The sequence below is a fragment of the Anabrus simplex genome, chromosome 1 (assembly GCF_040414725.1).
Source record: "Anabrus simplex isolate iqAnaSimp1 chromosome 1, ASM4041472v1, whole genome shotgun sequence".
Classification (NCBI taxonomy): Eukaryota; Metazoa; Arthropoda; class Insecta; order Orthoptera; family Tettigoniidae; genus Anabrus; species Anabrus simplex.
The window spans coordinates 1,565,708,382-1,565,726,610 of NC_090265.1; the positions used below are offsets into that span (position 1 = coordinate 1,565,708,382).

The 18,229-nt window shown below is 41.6% G+C and overlaps 1 protein-coding gene across 1 annotated transcript in view; it reads right to left on the reverse strand.

The window, feature by feature from the left end:
• Positions 1-9,415, reverse strand: part of shams (glucoside xylosyltransferase 1 shams) — an 82,662-nt gene extending 73,247 nt beyond the window's left edge. Inside the window, exon 1 of the mRNA XM_067153371.2 lies at positions 9,108-9,415. Within this exon, the coding sequence (XP_067009472.1) occupies positions 9,108-9,355 (248 nt within the window). The 5' untranslated portion in view covers positions 9,356-9,415. The remainder of the gene's footprint in view (positions 1-9,107) is intronic.
• Positions 9,416-18,229: the final 8,814 nt, after the last annotated feature.

An 18,229-nucleotide genomic window follows, 5' to 3' on the forward strand; every position in this document is an offset into this window, starting at 1 on the left:
TGTGTGGTACTACATGGGCATCAACAGTTGCAACACTTCGTTGCTCTGCACTGGGACTAGTCTATAGTACAGCAGAATATTGTGCTCCAGTCTGGCTAAACAGCAACCATACCAGCAAACTCAACATCCAGCTCAATACTACAATGCGTACAATCACAGGTTGTCTAAAAACTACACCAACATTTTGGCTTAAGTCACATTCATCCACCTGCACTGAAAAGACAGGATGCTTTGTTACATGAATATAAGAAAATATTGGATCACCCTGACCTTCCAATTCATGACTACATTCCAAGTGCAATATCTGGCAGGTTATAATCCAGACATACAGCAATAAAATATGCTGTTGAACTTTTCAATATGGGCTTCAATATAAATGATTATTGAGAAGAAAATTGGATCCAACATGCACCACCAGATATTATAACTGTTTTAAATGCCCAAATTAAACCAGCTGGTTTTGATCTGCCTCAACGTACGTGCAGGATTCGTACAAACCATGGAGTATGTAATGACTTACTCTACAAATGGAAAAAAATTTCTGATCCATCTTGTGTTTGTGGAGCGACTTCCCAGACCATCCAACACATTGTGCAACAGTGTAGTATTATGTCATACTTGGGAGATCTGAAGGATTTTCTAATGCTGACTTCAGATGCTGTTAACTGGATAGACAAATTAACTCTCACTATATAAGCGTCACTGTCACTGTATACTCTTTTTATGTCTAATAGTAATAATGCCCTAGTTATTTTAGTATATAATTTATATATATTGTTGTATATTCCAATGTGTTGCCATACGCTAAATAATAATTAATAAATAAGCGAGAGAATATTGCGATGGGATCTGCATGCAATGAACATTTGGAGTCGGTCACCTCGCAAGAGGCTATTGCTCACACAGGCACATAAAGCTGCGCATCTTCAATGGGCCAGAAATCATCAAACGTGGACAGTAGCTGACTGGCAGAACGTAATGTGATCTGATGAAGCATGTTTTTTGCATGTATTCCACTGACGCAGATCATCGAGTGCACCGTAGGCCAAATGAAGCATTTCATCCAGGATGTGTGCAAGGTCAGGTTCAAGCCAGAGATGGGTCCGTGATGTTTTTGGGGGTGTTTATTGTATCATGGATTGGGCCCGCTCACTATGGTGACCACTAACATGAACCAGCATGTTTATTTAAACTTTCTGGATGATCAGGTGTTGCCTTTCAATCAACATCTGCAGGATGAGTTTGCCATTGATACCCCGATTCTTCAAGATGACAACAGGAAAGTTCATCGGGCTGGACGCATATGTGACTGGTTTCATGAACACTCCCCACCCTATTACATCTTGATTGGCCTGCAAAATCACCTGTCTTGAACCCCATTGAAAATCTGTGGGACATGTTGGAACAGCGGGTTAAACACCGACATCAGCATCCCTGCAATTTGCTGGAACTGCACGATCAAATCCTCAGTGAGTGGCTTAACCTGTATGCGACATACCTGCACAACCTTGTGGACTCACTTCCAAACCGAATCCAGAAGGTTATCAAGTCCAGAGCCGGAGTTATACGGTATTAAATGATGCTTATAATGATTTATCCAGGGGTGACTAACTTTTTGTCCAGTGATGCACATGCACTGAAGCACAATATAGTATCCAAGGAACTGGTAGAAGCACATGTGCATCATTGATGTGTGTGTTATTAATATAGAATGTTTATATTGTATTGTAACAAATGATACATTGTTATGTAATAATCGTTCACACCAAGAATATACTTCAGTAACTGGCGTTTTTAAGGACTAAGTTCAGTTATTATGAGTTTCGACTTGACGTTTGAGCGCTGCCTATTGGCGGAGGGTAAGTGAATTAATCAACAGCCAATCATAGGCAGCCGATCGCTCCGATAGAGCGCGTTAGACTCCAGTTCCAGTTAGCAGTGTTGTCGATCTGTTGTTTACTGTAATCACGTGCTATCAGCTGTGTGTTGTATTGTGCTCAGTTCTTTTCGCGGTCTTTGTGCGTCTTTGTGCTAGGTTGTTGTTCGTTTATATTTCGTAGTGTAGAGTTTATAAATGAATTGTTTAGTATTTTTAATAGTATAGCACGTTATATTGTAGTGAATAGTGTGTAACAGGTGATCTAGTTTATATAGTAGCTTAGTTTAATATTTCGTTCGGTAGTTATATAGTAGGTTAATGTTAGGCCCGTGTGTGAATTTTGATATTCTGTCATGTTGATGCCTACATCTAAGGATGAAGCTCCCAAGAGAAGAAAGCCCTTCGGGCGCGGTACTCCACTAAGGAGCCAGTCCCGGGAAAGTGTTTGTAATGTTAGGTAGTCATTCTTGACAAAGCACCAACAATGGCGGCTAGAAAGAATGAGTTGATTAAGTGGTTGAAGGAGCACAATACTTCGGTTCGCGATGACATGGGGAAGGGGGACCTTATGCATCTCTTGAAACAAAACAAGCCCCAGTGCCCAGTTTATGTGGTGGATGAAATAGCCAGAAGGAACGGGCATAAAGTAGTTCACCTTCCACTATACCATAGCCATTTTAACGCCACAGAACTGATTTGGGCCCAAGTGAAAGATTATGTAGCCAAGAATAACCGATTCTTCACAGTTTCGGAAGTTGAAAGACTTATTTTCGAAGTCGTAGGCCGTATAAGTGCGGAGGATTGGAGCAACGTTCTGAGACACACGAAATGAGAGATGAGTAAAGCTTGGGAGAAAGAAAGTCTCACAGACGATTATGTTGAAGACTTTATTATCTCTTTAGGGCCAAGCGCCTCCTCTGCGAACCATGTGACCTTGCCGCGGTGGGGAGGCTTGCATGTCCCAATGATGCAGATAGCCGAGCCGCAGGTGCAACCATATCGGATGGGTATCTGTTGAGAGACCAGACTAACGAATGGTTCATCGAAAGGGCGGTAGCAGCCTTTCGGTAGTTGCAAGGGCGGCAGTCTGGATGATTGACTGATACGGCCTTTTAATAATACTCAACATGGCTTAGCTGTGTTGATACTGCTACACGGCTGAAAGCAACGGGAAACTACAGCCGTAACCAACTCCCGAGGACATGCAGCTCTCTCTGTATGAATGATGTACTGATGATGGCTTCCTCCTGGGTAAAATATTCCGGAGGTTAACTAGTCCCCCATTCGGATCTCCGGGTGGGGACTACACGAGAGGGGGCAATCATCAGGAAGATGGATACTGACATTCTGCGAGTCGGAGCGTGGAATGTTAGAAGTTTGAATCGTTGTGGTAGGTTAGAGAATCTGAAAAGGGAGATGGATAGGCTAAAGTTAGATGTAGTTGGCATAAGTGAAGTACGTTGGCAGGAAGAACAAGATTTTTGGTCAGGCGACTACCGAATTATCAACACAAAATCAAACAGAGGAAATGCAGGAGTTGGTTTAATAATGAATAAGAAAATAAGGGCAGCGAGTAAGCTACTTCGACCAGCATAGTGAAAGAATTATTGTCGTCAAGATAGACACCAAACCAATGCCCACCACAATAGTGCAGGTCTATATGCCTACTAGTTCAGCGGATGATGAAGAAATCGAAAGAATATATGAGGAGATAGAAGATTTAATACAATATGTAAAAGGTGACGAGAATCCAATTGTGATGGGAGACTGGAATGCAGTGGTAGGCCAAGGGAGAGAAGGTAGTACAGTAGGAGAATTTGGATTGGGACGAAGGAACGAAAGAGGAAGTCGTCTGGTTGAATTCTGCACTGATCATAATTTAGTCCTTGCCAATACTTGGTTCAAACACCACAAACGGCGGCTGTATACGTGGACGAGACCTGGAGACACTGGAAGGTATCAAATAGACTTCATTATGATTAGGCAGAGATTCAGAAACCAGGTGTTGGATTGCAAAACTTTCCCAGGAGCAGACGTGGACTCTGACCACAACTTGTTGGTCATGAAATGCCATCTGAAGTTGAAGAAATTGAAGAAAGGAAAGAATGCAAAAAGATGGGATCTAGACAAGTTGAAAGAAAAGAATGTGAGGGATTGTTTCAAGGAACATGTTGCACAAGGACTAAATGAAAAGGCTGAAGGAAACACTATAGAGGAAGAGTGGAGAGTCATGAAAAATGAAGTCAGTAGGGCTGCTGAAGAAATGTTAGGAAGGAAGAAAAGATCAACTAAGAATCAGTGGATAACTCAGGAGATACTAGACCTGATTGATGAACGACGAAAATACAAGAATGCTAGAAATGAAGAGGGCAGAAAAGAATACAGGCGATTAAAGAATGAAGTGGATAGAAAGTGCAAGGCAGCTAAGGAAGAATGGCTGAAGGAGAAATGCAAGGATGTCGAAGGCTGTATGGTCCTGGGAAAGGTAGATGCTGCATACAGGAAAATCAAGGAAACCTTTGGAGAAAGGAAATCTAGGTGTATGAATATTAAGAGCTCAGATGGAAAACCACTCCTAGGGAAAGAAGGCAAAGCAGAAAGATGGCAGGAGCATATCCAACAGTTGTATCAAGGTAAAGATGTAGATAATTTGGTTCTGGAACATGAAGAGGCTGTTGATGCTGATGAAAAGGGAGACCCAATTTTGAGGTCAGAGTTTGACAGAGCTGTGAGTGACCTCAATAGGAACAAGGCACCTGGAATTGATGACATTCCCTCTGAATTACTGACTGCCTTAGGAGAAACCAGCATGGCAAGGTTATTTCATTTAGTCTGCAAGATGTATGAGACAGGAGAAGTCCCATCCGATTTTCAGCAGAATGTTGTTATACCTATTCCCAAGAAAGCCGGTGCTGACAGGTGTGAAAACTACCGCACCATTAGTTTAGTATCTCATGCCTGCAAAATTTTAACACGTATTATTTACAGAAGAATGGAAAAACAAGTTGAAGCTGAGTTGGGAGAAGATCAATTTGGCTTCAGAAGAAATGTAGGAACACGTGAAGCTATCCTGACTTTACGTCTGATCTTAGAGGATCGAATCAAGAAGGACAAGCCCACGTACATGGCATTTGTAGATCTAGAAAAGGCATTCGATAATGTTGATTGGACCAAGCTATTTAAGATTCTAAAGGTGATTGGGATCAGATACCGAGAACGAAGAATTATCTACAATCTGTATAAAAATCAGTCTGCAGTGATAAGAATCGAGGGCTTTGAAAAAGAAGCAGCAATCCAGAAAGGAGTGAGGCAAGGCTGCAGTTTGTCCCCTCTCCTTTTCAATATTTACATAGAACAGGCAGTAAAGGAAATCAAAGAGAAATTTGGAAAGGGAATCACAGTCCAAGGAGAGGAAATCAAAACCTTGAGATTTGCCGATGATATTGTTATTTTATCTGAGACTGCAGAAGATCTCGAGAAGTTGCTGAATGGTATGGATGAAGTCTTGGGTAAGGAGTACAAGATGAAAATAAATAAGTCCAAAACAAAAGTAATGGAGTGCAGTCGAACGAAGGCAGGTGATGCAGGATATATTAGATTAGGAAATGAAGTCTTAAAGGAAGTAGATGAATATTGTTACTTGGGTAGTAAAATAACTAACGATGGCAGAAGTAAGGAGGACATAAAATGCAGACTAGCACAAGCAAGGAAGAGCTTTCTTAAGAAAAGAAATTTGCTCACTTCAAACATTGATATCGGAGTTAGAAAGATGTTTTTGAAGACTTTCGTGTGGAGCGTGGCATTGTATGGAAGTGAAACATGGACGATAACTGGCTCAGAAAGAAAGAGAATAGAAGTTTTTGAAATGTGGTGTTACAGAAGAATGCTGAAGGTGAGATAGATAGATCGAATCACGAATGAAGAGATACTGAATCAAATTGGTGAGAGGAGATCGATTTGGCTAAATTTGACGAGAAGAAGAGATAGAATGATAGGACACATCTTAAGACACCCAGGACTTGTTCAGTTGGTTTTTGAAGGAAGTGTAGGGGGTAAGAACGGTAGGGGTAGACCAAGATATGAATATGACAAGCAGATTAGAGCAGATGTAGGATGCAATAGTTACGTAGAAATGAAAAGGTTAGCACAGGATAGGGTGGCATGGAGGGCTGCATCAAACCAGTCTATGGACTGATGACTCCAACACAACACAGGGCCAAGCGAGAGTGAAACCTCAACAGACGATGACAATGCCGATAGTGACTCAGACATGAGTGGTATATTCTCTTTGTAAGATTATTTCCTTCGTTATGGGAAACTGAATCTAACAGCAACGCGAGATCTTCTATATGGTGAGTAGAAATTTAATTTAATTTTCTCACGTTTTATCTGTTCGAGCATTGACATATTTTTATCTTGTAGCCTAATCCTAAATGTGTTGTGCATTATTGTTCATCTTGTGTGAATCATGTATGTTGCTACAAAGAATAACTGATTATGGACTTATATTCCAGTATTTCCATTTCTGTTTGTGTTGTGTATCATCAATCAACTGTTTGTATTTGTAGCAGTTTGGCACCACCCTCTGACTTCCGGCTAACTGTCAAGTCTTCAGGGCTGCCGACAGTGGGGTTCGAACCCACGATCTCCCGAATACCATGTATAGCACTAGTGATAATTCCCAAAGCAAGGGTTTAAGCAAAGTGCAGGATTTTCAGGGAACAGAGCACAATAATAAATGGAGTCAGTTCTTTTCCCCTTTTTGAGGGATAATTTACATTGTTAGCTCACTGGTTTGCCATCTGCATTTACGTTTTTGTGTTGGAATTTGAAGGACGAGTGAAATTGTCATTGTCACTTTCATCCATTATTACACCATGTTTGAAAGCAACAAGTCACAAACCAATAACCCAAATACATAACTCGAACGTCAATCTGAGTGCCGCTACAGAAGACCAATCCGCAATCACAGTGCCGATCAGTAATGACAAGCAAAATCGCATCATATACCATGATGTAGATGCACGTCAGGTGGCAGTCAACGTGTTAAAAGGTTCCAGCCCTCACTGTTTCCTTTAAAAAAAAAAAAAAAATTCTCTCTCCTATTTTCCTCTGAGTGCAATGATGGATTCAGTTTCTTTGTAGCTGCCAACTTGCAAAAATGTAGCACACCTAATCATGGTATGGGCAAGTATTACTTTCCAGACCAAATAGCCCCTGATAATTCGTGTTAATGACAGATTACGTCCTGTCGCACTAAACCCCAAAGTCCATGACTCAGTTAGTGACTTTGTTTCAGGTTATGCAGCATCACTGTTAGTGTCAAGACTTTTTAGATAATGGTACAAAGTGAAGAAGAGGAGTGAGGAGTACAATGTAATGTCATTAGCCTCACAGTACCAATTACTCTTAAGTATTGATATCTTGCCCAGGGTTTTTGACAAACAGATCTCTGCAAAATGAGTACTACTACTAGTAGTAGTAGTAGTAGTAGAGCAGGTCAACTTGAAGGCTACACCTGTCTGGAGAAAATAATTTTTGAGAATGCTACAACTGAGCATAAAATTAAGAACTGAGTTCAGAAAGCCAATGGCACCTAGGTCAGAGCTTAGTCAGCAACAAAGAAATATCACAGAAAACCAAACTTCAGACCTATAACAATGTGTTCTTAATAGTAATGTTGTTTGTTTTACGTCCTACTAACTACTTTTATGGTTTTCGGAGACGCTGGGGTGCCGGAATTTAGTCCCACAAGAGTTCTTTTACGTGTCAGTAAATCTACCAACACAAGGCTGACGTATTTGAACACCTTCAAATACTACCAGACTGAGCCAGGATCGAACCTGCCAAGTTGGGGTCAGAGGCTAGCACCTCAAGCGCCTGAACCACTCAGCCCGGCACAATGTGCTCTTGCCTATTCTATTGTACGGCTCAGAAACTTGGAACGGAGCAAAGAAGCCAGTAGAATAACAAGCTCAGAAATGATAAAACCCGGTTTGGGGTTGTTGGTAATACTGCTTGTTGTTTAAAGGGGCCTAACATCTAGGTCATCGGCCCTTCGATAATACTAAGAGAGACAAAATGCAGAACAAGACTGTAAAAGAAGTGGATGATATTTACAAGAGGTCACTCAGATGGTTTTGCCACCATGTCCATATGGAAGCGGGAAGAACTTTAAATGTTTACGACCAGACAGGAAGGAACTAGAAGAAAGGGACATTTGCAGTTGGGTAATGAAATTCCAAACTATCAAAGAAAAGATCAGAACTAAGTAAGGCTAGCCACACACCAGAAGAGACAAGACAGCTTCAGAGGAGTCACTTCTGTCAAAGACTAACTTGAGGATGAAGTTAACATGGTATGTTATGAATCAGTCGCACACTAGCCGAGACGCTCGTCTCTGGCTGTCAGAGACCGTTTGAGACAAAACTGTGAAGAAACCTGGAAATGAAGTCTCGTCTCATGGGTGCTCGAGACATTTTGCTTTACGCATGCGCGATGTAGGCATCTCGATTGCTCCAATACATCATGAGTATAGAAGACTGAAACTGAAACCAGATATGGGTTACAAAAACAATGTAATGATGATCATCATATCTGAACAGTTTAGTGAAAGTACCTTCTATCAGTGAAGTGAATTTCTTATCATCCTCTTGTAGTTCATCCAAAAATATAATAATCCTCCATTTTTTGTTAACGGGATGAATCCGAAACTTTCGACAAACTGTCCTTTCCTCCACCAAACAGAGGAGATAGCAATATAAGATAACAGCCACTTCTTCATCGCACGCCATATCGACTCACAATGCCAGATAAAACTAGGCATGTCACAGACTGTCAAAGCCAGTCTGAAGCAAAAGATTTCGCCCCGACGGTTTTATTTCGAGACAAGCGAGTACCATAGCAGAGATAGTGGAAAGACCAGAAGCCTAGAGGCAGAAGGGAGCGGTGACGGATAACAACGAAAATACGAAGAACTACCGAATAACAGCATTCTGTACTGGCATCTACCATTCGAGAATTACAGCATGGCTAGTCTAGACATTCCACCTTGTATTGAGTGATTTGATAAATAAAACGCCATCAGATTATAATGCAACTATATGCAATTACACACTGTTTACTTCCACAATATGGAAAATATTGAGGAATATCTGTATGTTATGACTGTGTTCTACAACAGATGGTACCAGTTTCACTTTCTTATCACATTAAAACATCCTCTTACCTTTCATTTTTTGGACTAGTATATAAATGAAGATTCTTATTGATCTCAGTTATGTGATGAGTACCATTCATGCGCCTTTCTTTATGAAACGCGAGGTCAGAATTTTGATTTTCTACATAATTCCTTAATTTAAGGTCAGATGCACTCAAACTGCCAGTCTTTTCATGAAAAAGATAGCTCGTAATAACGTATACAAATATTACACACACTATAAATGTAAATATCAAAATTCTCGATATAGATTTCATTACGATTGTGTCGAAAAATAATATATACAAATATTTATGTTTACGTTTATACAAAGATTAACAAATACACTCCATAATAGTAAACAATGCAGAATGTCCAACATCACAGCACTAAAATTGTCTTGTCGTGTCTTGAGGATATTTATTTGGGATTCAACATATTATTTCCCAGTCACAAGTCCAAGGTAATATTTCACTTGTATCACATCAACACACATTTACATAATTAATTATCGTTTTAGACACAAATACACTTAGATAAACAAACTGAAAAAGGTACTATTGTGTCTTTTGTGTGTAGATCCATGAAAGTATGACACTATATACGCAGTTCGAATACACAGATACTTTATGGTTCTTTAACAGCATAAACGTAATACACTGTACAAGATTAGGACTAAGGATAACTCTTGGGGCGAGATACACTCACCAGGAACGTATAGAAATGCCACTTCGCAAACATGTCGGAAAAAACAACTGAAAATCTAGAGCGTAACTACAATTTGATATGAGTGTTATTAAGGTACTCGTTTAAAATAGCAATGATAATAGGTGAAGGTTGAGACAGCAAGACTGATAGTCGTGTAGGTAAAGGTACGACAGCACTAAAATTCATTTCTCTTTCGACCGATTCATGACTGTCACTATGAATCAGGTACGACAACTGCACCACAAGTCTATTCACATGTCGGAGATTCAGTTTGATTCAATCATCAATTAATCAGTTACCACTGATCTGCATTTAGGACAATCGCCAAGGTGGTAGATTACCTGCCACGTGTTTACCTAGTCTTATCTTAAATCATTTCAGAAATTGAAAATTTACAGCGCCACTTAAATGGTTTCATCAACGGATCCTTATGGAAGCGGAAATAAACTCTCAATGAGTGTTTAAGACCCGACAGGAAGGCAGTGGAAATGCAGTCTATATCAACATGGATATATTTTAGGACTGGACTGCATATCACTATGTGGCTGGTCCCCCTGTTGGTTAGGGCGGTAGAAAAACACCCACGGTATTCCCTGCCTGTCGTAAGAGGCGACTGAAAGGGGCTCAAGAGGCTCTGAACATTGGGGGTTGGGTTGGCGACCACGGGGTCCTTAGCTAAGTCCTGGCATTGCTTCTACTTACTTGTGCCAGGCCCCCACTTTAGTCTATCCTATCCGGCCTCCCTTGGTCAACTCTTGTTGACCCCAACGGTATTAGAGTACTCGAGGCCTAGCGAGTCTTTCATTTTCACGCCTTTTGTGGCCCTTGTCTTCCTTTGGCCGATAGCTTCATTTTTCGAAGTGCCAGATCCCTTCCAATTCTTTTTCTCTCTGATTACTATTATACAAAGAATGGTTGCCTAGTTGTACTTACTCTTCAAACAACAATTACCACCACCACCTTTGTGCAGAATTTTGAGTCGACAATTTTCCGACGCCAAGGTAACCATCATCTATGTATAGTCCTCTCCGTGTAAGGACGTACCCTAAGGGTGCAACCTTACCCTTTCTCCCCTGTAATATTAAGGTATCGATTTATAGTTACTTTTCTTGCTGTTGGGTATTTTGCAGGTCTTTTTCAGTGTCGGTAACCATACAGTTTAGGGACCCTACTTGCCGATACGACGTCTTACATTAACCGTTAATCTGGCACGTTGGCAACGTTCAATCACTGTTCTAGCATGAATTGCGTGTTGCCACCGCATCGCCGTTAAAGTCACTAGTGATACATTTGCGAGAATATTTAAAGCATATTTTCTTTTTCTGTGGGATTGTAAATCTATTTGGTTAATACCAAGTAAGTAGAATTGTGGCATGTTCGGATAATGCATTTATTAACATTGTTTGCGTGAAATGATTAAAGTGCTCAAGTACGTCAGTCTCATGTCTAGATCTACCGGTACACGAAATAACTCTTGCGGGACGAAATTTTGGCAGTAGAACTTATAACATTATTATTTTCAAATCCGCAGTGAACTTGAAACCTGACCTAATTTCCGTTCACGGAGCTTGGCACATTAGTATTCCTATATGTTTCCTGATAAGCTTGAAGATATAACCAGCCTGCAGGCTGAAAATATGCCCAATAATTTCTCTCCTTACTGGTTACCGGTGTTGAAGAGAGAAGGAAATGTTCGCGCAAAAGAAAGGGAAGTCATTGGATGTCTGGAACTTTCGAAAATCACACTGCAAAGACTTATTAAATAAATTGCATCGTTTAACACGCCCCTCTTGTCAAGAATATGGTTATAGTACGCCTAGTGTATATCAAAATAAAGACGGATAATTTGAGTGAGAAAGTGTGTTTATTTCCTTAATTCCTCATTGAGCGTGGAAATCGACGAGATATTCATAATTATCTTGATTTATTTGATCTTATCTTTTAACATTTACTAGGGTAGGGAAACATTGATTATCGGTGTTTCCTACATTGAGGTTAGTTTGTTATGGTTATGTCTGGTGATTTTAATATGTAACCAGGCAGGTTGGCAGCAGTGATCAGCCATTACAAAAAAGAGAAAAGAAGAGCATCGGGTGGCGATATTTACTTTCTGGGGTATTTCCTTACGTGGAAATTACTATATTCTAGGACAAGAAAAAGAAACATTTCTATGCCTCTCCGTGTAGCGAAGGAATTTATTAGTTGGGCCCACAAGAGTTGGAGTGACATCATTGGTTAATTTGGCTGGCACGGGGGCTGGGTGTATGTGTCGTCTTCGTCATCATTTCATCCTCATCACGGTGCGTAGTTTACCTACAGGTGTCACATCAAAAGACCTGCACGTGGCGAGCCGAACATGTCCTCGGACACTCCCGCCACTAAAAGCCATACGCTATTTTTTGTTTAGTGCCACCAAATACACCATAGACAATACGCAACACTTGGCGAGATATCGCAAGATATTGGTTGCTAGCGCACTTAGCGGGACGGCCTTGAAACTGAGCGTAATAGTCACAAATACAGTAAAGACAATACGCGACACTCTGCGAGATATCGAGGGAAAGCGATTAGAGCTCTGTCTAGGGGAGCGACCAGGAGTTAATGATTCTGTCATAAGAGCACGTACTATCTGTGCACTTTTTAGCGATAGATTTACACCCTAGTGCTGAAACGGTCGACCTCGGCAATCTTCGAGATTCGTACTGGCAATCTTTGAAACACAAACTATGAATCGCTTATGTTTCGCTGTGCGACGTCCAGCGTACACTTTACGTACTAGTACTGTTATTATTTACATAGCAAAGCCAAACTATAGAATTCACTCTAGGAATAAGATTCGCATCCAGAAATGTTATACAATGTTATATAATGTGTGTGTGATACAGTTGTTGGCTTAAAATAATACAGTTTTAGAAAATTCGTATCGATCGATCATATTATCGATTCAATTCAGATTTCATTTCCATTCGGTTGGCAGTACTAACGGAACCGGAAATGCTCCCTTCTTACTCCTCAAACCCGTACACAAATCTATCGCTAAAAAGTGCGCAGATAGTATATTTGTTTGTGAAATTGAAGCAGGTAAGATGGCGTCTAAACAGAAGTCGGTGTGCGGGAGCTGCAATGAAAATATTCAACTTAAAGAGGACTTTATCATATGTGACGGCTGTGGTAAGTCTTACCATAGAACGTGTGTCGAACTTAACAGAAGAGAATTAAAAAACTTATTTCCTCTAAAACATCCCCCTGTGGGTGGGGGCGGTAGAATAACACCCACGGTATCCCCTGCCTGTCGTAAGAGGCGACTGAAAGGGGCTCCAGGGGCTCTGAACTTTGAAGCGTGGGTTGGCGACCACGGGGCCCCTCTGTAGTTGTTGTTGTTGTTGGTGGTGATGAGTTGTGGGCTTTTACCGAGGAAATTTCACCCATTCTAAAATCCATTACTTTCTGAATAACACTAATACAAGCGAAAACTTTAGTCCATAACAAGTCGTCATTTTTAAGGGACGCACACCACTATATTCCACTAAATCATTATCACTAAATACTCACTAAAATGGAATCTATCGAGTGTGAACAGAAAGATATTCAAAAGTCTGTATCGTTTTGTGCCGCATGTTTTGACGAAATGAAGGCTCAACTAATCAAAATGAGTGATAATTTCAACAAAGCTATGACGGAAATCACTGTTCTGCGAAACCATGTTCAAACACTTCGAAACGAGCGTGATGTAACTAACAACAAGGTACAGCAGCTCAGATCTGAAAATAACGAGCTCCAGCAATATGTTCGCATAAATAACCTAGAAATTCATGGGCTGCCTGTGGTTATCAATGAGAAGCCTGTCCAAATCGTGAAAGATGTTGCCAAGTGTCTAGGAGTAGACATAAACACCAATGATATTGACGCGTGCCACAGACTTTCTCAGAATAAAACAGAACTACCGCCCCCTCTGTAGTAGTAGTAGTAGTAGTAGTAGTAGTAGTAGTAGTAGTAGTAGTTGTTGTTGTTGTTGTTGGTGATGAGTCGTGGGCTTTTACCGAGGAAATTTCACCCATTCTAAAATCCATTACTTGCTGAATAACACTAATACAAGCGAAAACTTTAGTCCATAACAAGTCGTCATTTTGAAGGGACGCACACCACTATATTCCACTAAATCACTATCACTAAATACTATAAAAATGTGATGAGCCACCCCAACGGAATCAGTAGTATCTGAATACGATCCACCATACACCACATAGAAACTTGTAACGCAATATTTGCATCATCCAAAAACGTATTTAGAACTTTGATGATCTCCGCAGAAGGATTACATAGCAAACAAGAAACACTGGTTGGAAAAACCTGCTTGAGTCGCATGAGACTACTAATAAGCTTCCTACGCGGATTGATATATAGAGGACACTGAAAAAGTAGATGATTCACATCTCCATCATTTGCACCACACGAACAGTTTGGATCCTGCGTTAAATGGAACCGAAATTTATATGGGGGCGTAAGGGCATGATTAAAATGCAACCTAATGATGTCAGTAATATGTCTTCTGGAATATGATCCTCTCATAAACCATGGTTTTACCGGTATAGATGTTTGTAGATGATAATAAAAGGTACCTTTGACTTGGGCAGTCTGTCGCCATTCATCTTGCCATTCATTACGCGCAGATTGTTTAATTACAGCTGCATAATCGGACGAAGGAACGATATTATTAGAATTTGGAACAGGGTGGCGAGAAGCTTGTTTTGCATGGAAATCCGCTTGTTCGTTACCCAAAATACTCACATGTCCGGGTAACCAGACTAATGTTATATAAATACCGGAATTATCAAGCATATAAAGAAGACTATTAACGTTATATATATACCAGTTATAAGATAGCGCATAGGAGATAAGGGACTGCAACGCGCTCAGCGCATCCGTATATATCGTAACTCGCTTATAGTCATGCCGCTGAGAAAAGAGTAAAGCTTGTTGGTTAGCAAATAATTCCGCAGTAAAGCTCGAACAATCACTAGGTAAACCATGTTGTTTCTTGACATTTATTGAAGGTATACAGAAAGCGGCTCCAACTCAAGTGGTATTCTTGGCCCTATCTATGTATATGTCTATGTTTGAAGAGATACAGGAAAGCTTCTATCTTTTAGCGGGCAAATGATCTGGCTCCTGTGCACGAATGACATCAGTATAGCTACTGAGGTTAGGCCGGATCATCTGTGGCCGATAATGGGGAACAGAATACGGTAATGTATAGGGAATTAAATTTACACTTTGCAGTACTGTACCTTGGAATGATTTTAACGCATCGAAACCATGATATAAAGCAGGCAGTCTTCGCAAACCTTGACGCCGTATGGATTAATACTCATGGAGGAGCTGCAAATTCGGGATTAAAGGGTGCCTCGTAAGATAAAATTTTTAAAGTAAATATTGCATAGCAAGCATTTTTCTACGAACATGTAAGGGACGTTCGCAGGATTCTACCAGAAGTGCATTTGTAGGTGTTGTTTTCAGAGCTCCTATACACGTGCGCAGTGCTTGATATTGATATATATATATTAAGAGTATTCAAATTCGTGCTCGCTGCCAAGTCATTGATATGTGCACCACAGTCCAGGATCGATCTTATAGTGTACTTGTACAAGGATATTGCTACACACGGGTCAGCTCCCCAGTGTCTACGGGTGACAGCTTTTATTATCTGTATGTACTGATCACTTTTCGAGCGTAAGTAGCGAAAATGCTGCTTCCATGTAAGCTTACGATCTATAAATAATCCTAGATATTTATGTTGACTATGGGGATTTCATAAGCATCAAAAGAAATCGGTGAGCGATCATAGGTACGATGATGTGTGAAGATCATCGCTCGACATTTAGCGATAGAAAGATGCAGTGCATGAGCATTCAACCATGTCATGGCCTCTCTAAGCGTGTATATGATATGCTGTCTACAAAACTGTAAATTCTCGGGCGTATAATAAACCAAAACATCATCTGCGAACGCCTGTATACGAGCATAGTGGAGAATGACTGTTTCAAAGTCCTTCATAAATATAGCAAAAAGAATGCCGCTCAGTATATCTCCATGAGGCAAACCTGTACTCACCTGACGTGGCTGCATGGTATATTGCGATGTTTTAAAGTACAATGCTCGATATGTAAGTAAGTGTCTAAGAATAGTAATAATCCCCGCTGGTATTTTAAGAGATGCCAGTTTATCCCATAGGATATTCAGTGGTACAGAGTCGTAGGCCCGTTGGATATCTAGAAAAAACGCAATCGTGCTGTGTTTCCTGTGACGAGCTAGTAACAAGTCGATAACGGACATATTGAAAGCATCAGATGAATTTCGTCCCTTGAAAAAGGCATATTGATATTGCGGCGTTAGACTATAATACTCCAATGCCCATATAATCCTCCGAAGTAAAATATTTAAAAAGACTTTGCGGATACAAGAACCTAACATTATACCGCGGTAATTGTTCGGTTCAGAGGGTAACTGCCTATTTTTAAGAATAGGAATAAGAAAAATTCATTCCACGTAGGTGGCGTAATACAATTTCGAATTTCTAATAATATTTTCTTAGCTCTAAGCGGTAATAATTTAAGCATCTGATACGATACATTATCAGGACCGGGAGATGAATTCGAACAAGATTGAAAAACCGTTTCTAATTCCTGGTTGTCGCACGGCTGCGACAACACGGAAAAGCGTGTATCGTGCATGTCTTGTAAGTGGACATAATGATGTACTACATAATCTGGAGTCTCACAGTCAAGAAAATCTGATAACACCTGTCGTGGAATTGTCATGGGAGGGGAATGTTGCGTAACTCTTGTTATCGCTGGAGAGCATTCCACAACGTTGTGATAGAAACTTGACGAGTAAGGGAAGAGATGAACTCTCGCCATGCTAAAGGACGTTTTTTGTGCAAAACTTTTCGAGTGTGTGCTATATGATGTTTGAGCCTGAAATAATTGTGAGGTGTGAAGTGTTGCCTATACTGGTGGAACAAAAGCTTACGAGTTTGTATCAGTAAATGGCATTCCTCGTTCCACCATTTAACTTTCGGAGGCCGCCTATAAGTTGGAGGGGGGTTGCTATTATGGGATGATGCAAATTAATATACTCTTGTAAAATCTGAAGTAACGATTGATAAGAAAAAAGGTTGTGAGGTATTCGTCGTAAACTATTCTCAAGGTATGCGGTATGTAACTGCGGTTTAAATCTCCGTAACGAACGGACAGCGTTTTCGGCAAGTACACTGACTGACAGAGCAAATGCAACACCAAGAAGGAGTGGTCAGAACTTTATGCCAATTGCAGGGTAGACTGACGTCACTGAGGTATGCTCATGATGTGAAATGCGCCTCTGTGCTGCGCACGTAGCGAACGATAAATGGGACACGGCGTTGGCGAATGGCCCACTTCGTACCGTGATTTCTCAGCCGACAGTCATTGCAGAACGTGTTGTCGTGTGCCACAGGACACGTGTATAGCTAAGAATGCCAGGCCGCCGTCAACGGAGGCATTTCCAGCAGACAGACGACTTTACGAGGGGTATGGTGATCGGGCTGAGAAGGGCAGGTTGGTCGCTTCGTCAAATCGCAGCCGATACCCATAGGGATTTGTCCACGGTGCAGCGCTTGTGGCGAAGATGGTTGGCGCAGGGACATGTGGCACGTGCGAGGGGTCCAGGCGCAGCCCGAGTGACGTCAGCACGCGAGGATCGGCGCATCCGCCGCCAAGCGGTGGCAGCCCCGCACGCCACGTCAACCGCCATTCTTCAGCATGTGCAAGACACCCTGGCTGTTCCAATATCGACCAGAACAATTTCCCGTCGATTGGTTGAAGGAGGCCTGCACTCCCGGCGTCCGCTCAGAAGACTAACATTGACTCCACAGCATAGACGTGCACGCCTGGCATGGTGCCGGGCTAGAGCGACTTGGATGAGGGAATGGCGGAACGTCGTGTTCTCTGTTCTGTCAGTGATAGTCACCGCAGACGAGTGTGGCGTCGGCGTGGAGAAAGGTCAAATCCGGCAGTAACTGTGGAGCGCCCTACCGCTAGACAACGCGGCATCATGGTTTGGGGCGCTATTGCGTATGATTCCACGTCACCTCTAGTGCGTATTCAAGGCACGTTAAATGCCCACCGCTATGTGCAGCATGTGCTGCGGCCGGTGGCACTCCCGTACCTTCAGGGGCTGCCCAATGCTCTGTTTCAGCAGGATAATGCCCGCCCACACACTGCTCGCATCTCCCAACAGGCTCTACGAGGTGTACAGATGCTTCCGTGGCCAGCGTACTCTCCGGATCTCTCACCAATCGAACACGTGTGGGATCTCATTGGACGCCGTTTGCAAACTCTGCCCCAGCCTCGTACGGACGACCAACTGAGGCAAATGGTTGACAGAGAATGGAGAACCATCCCTCAGGA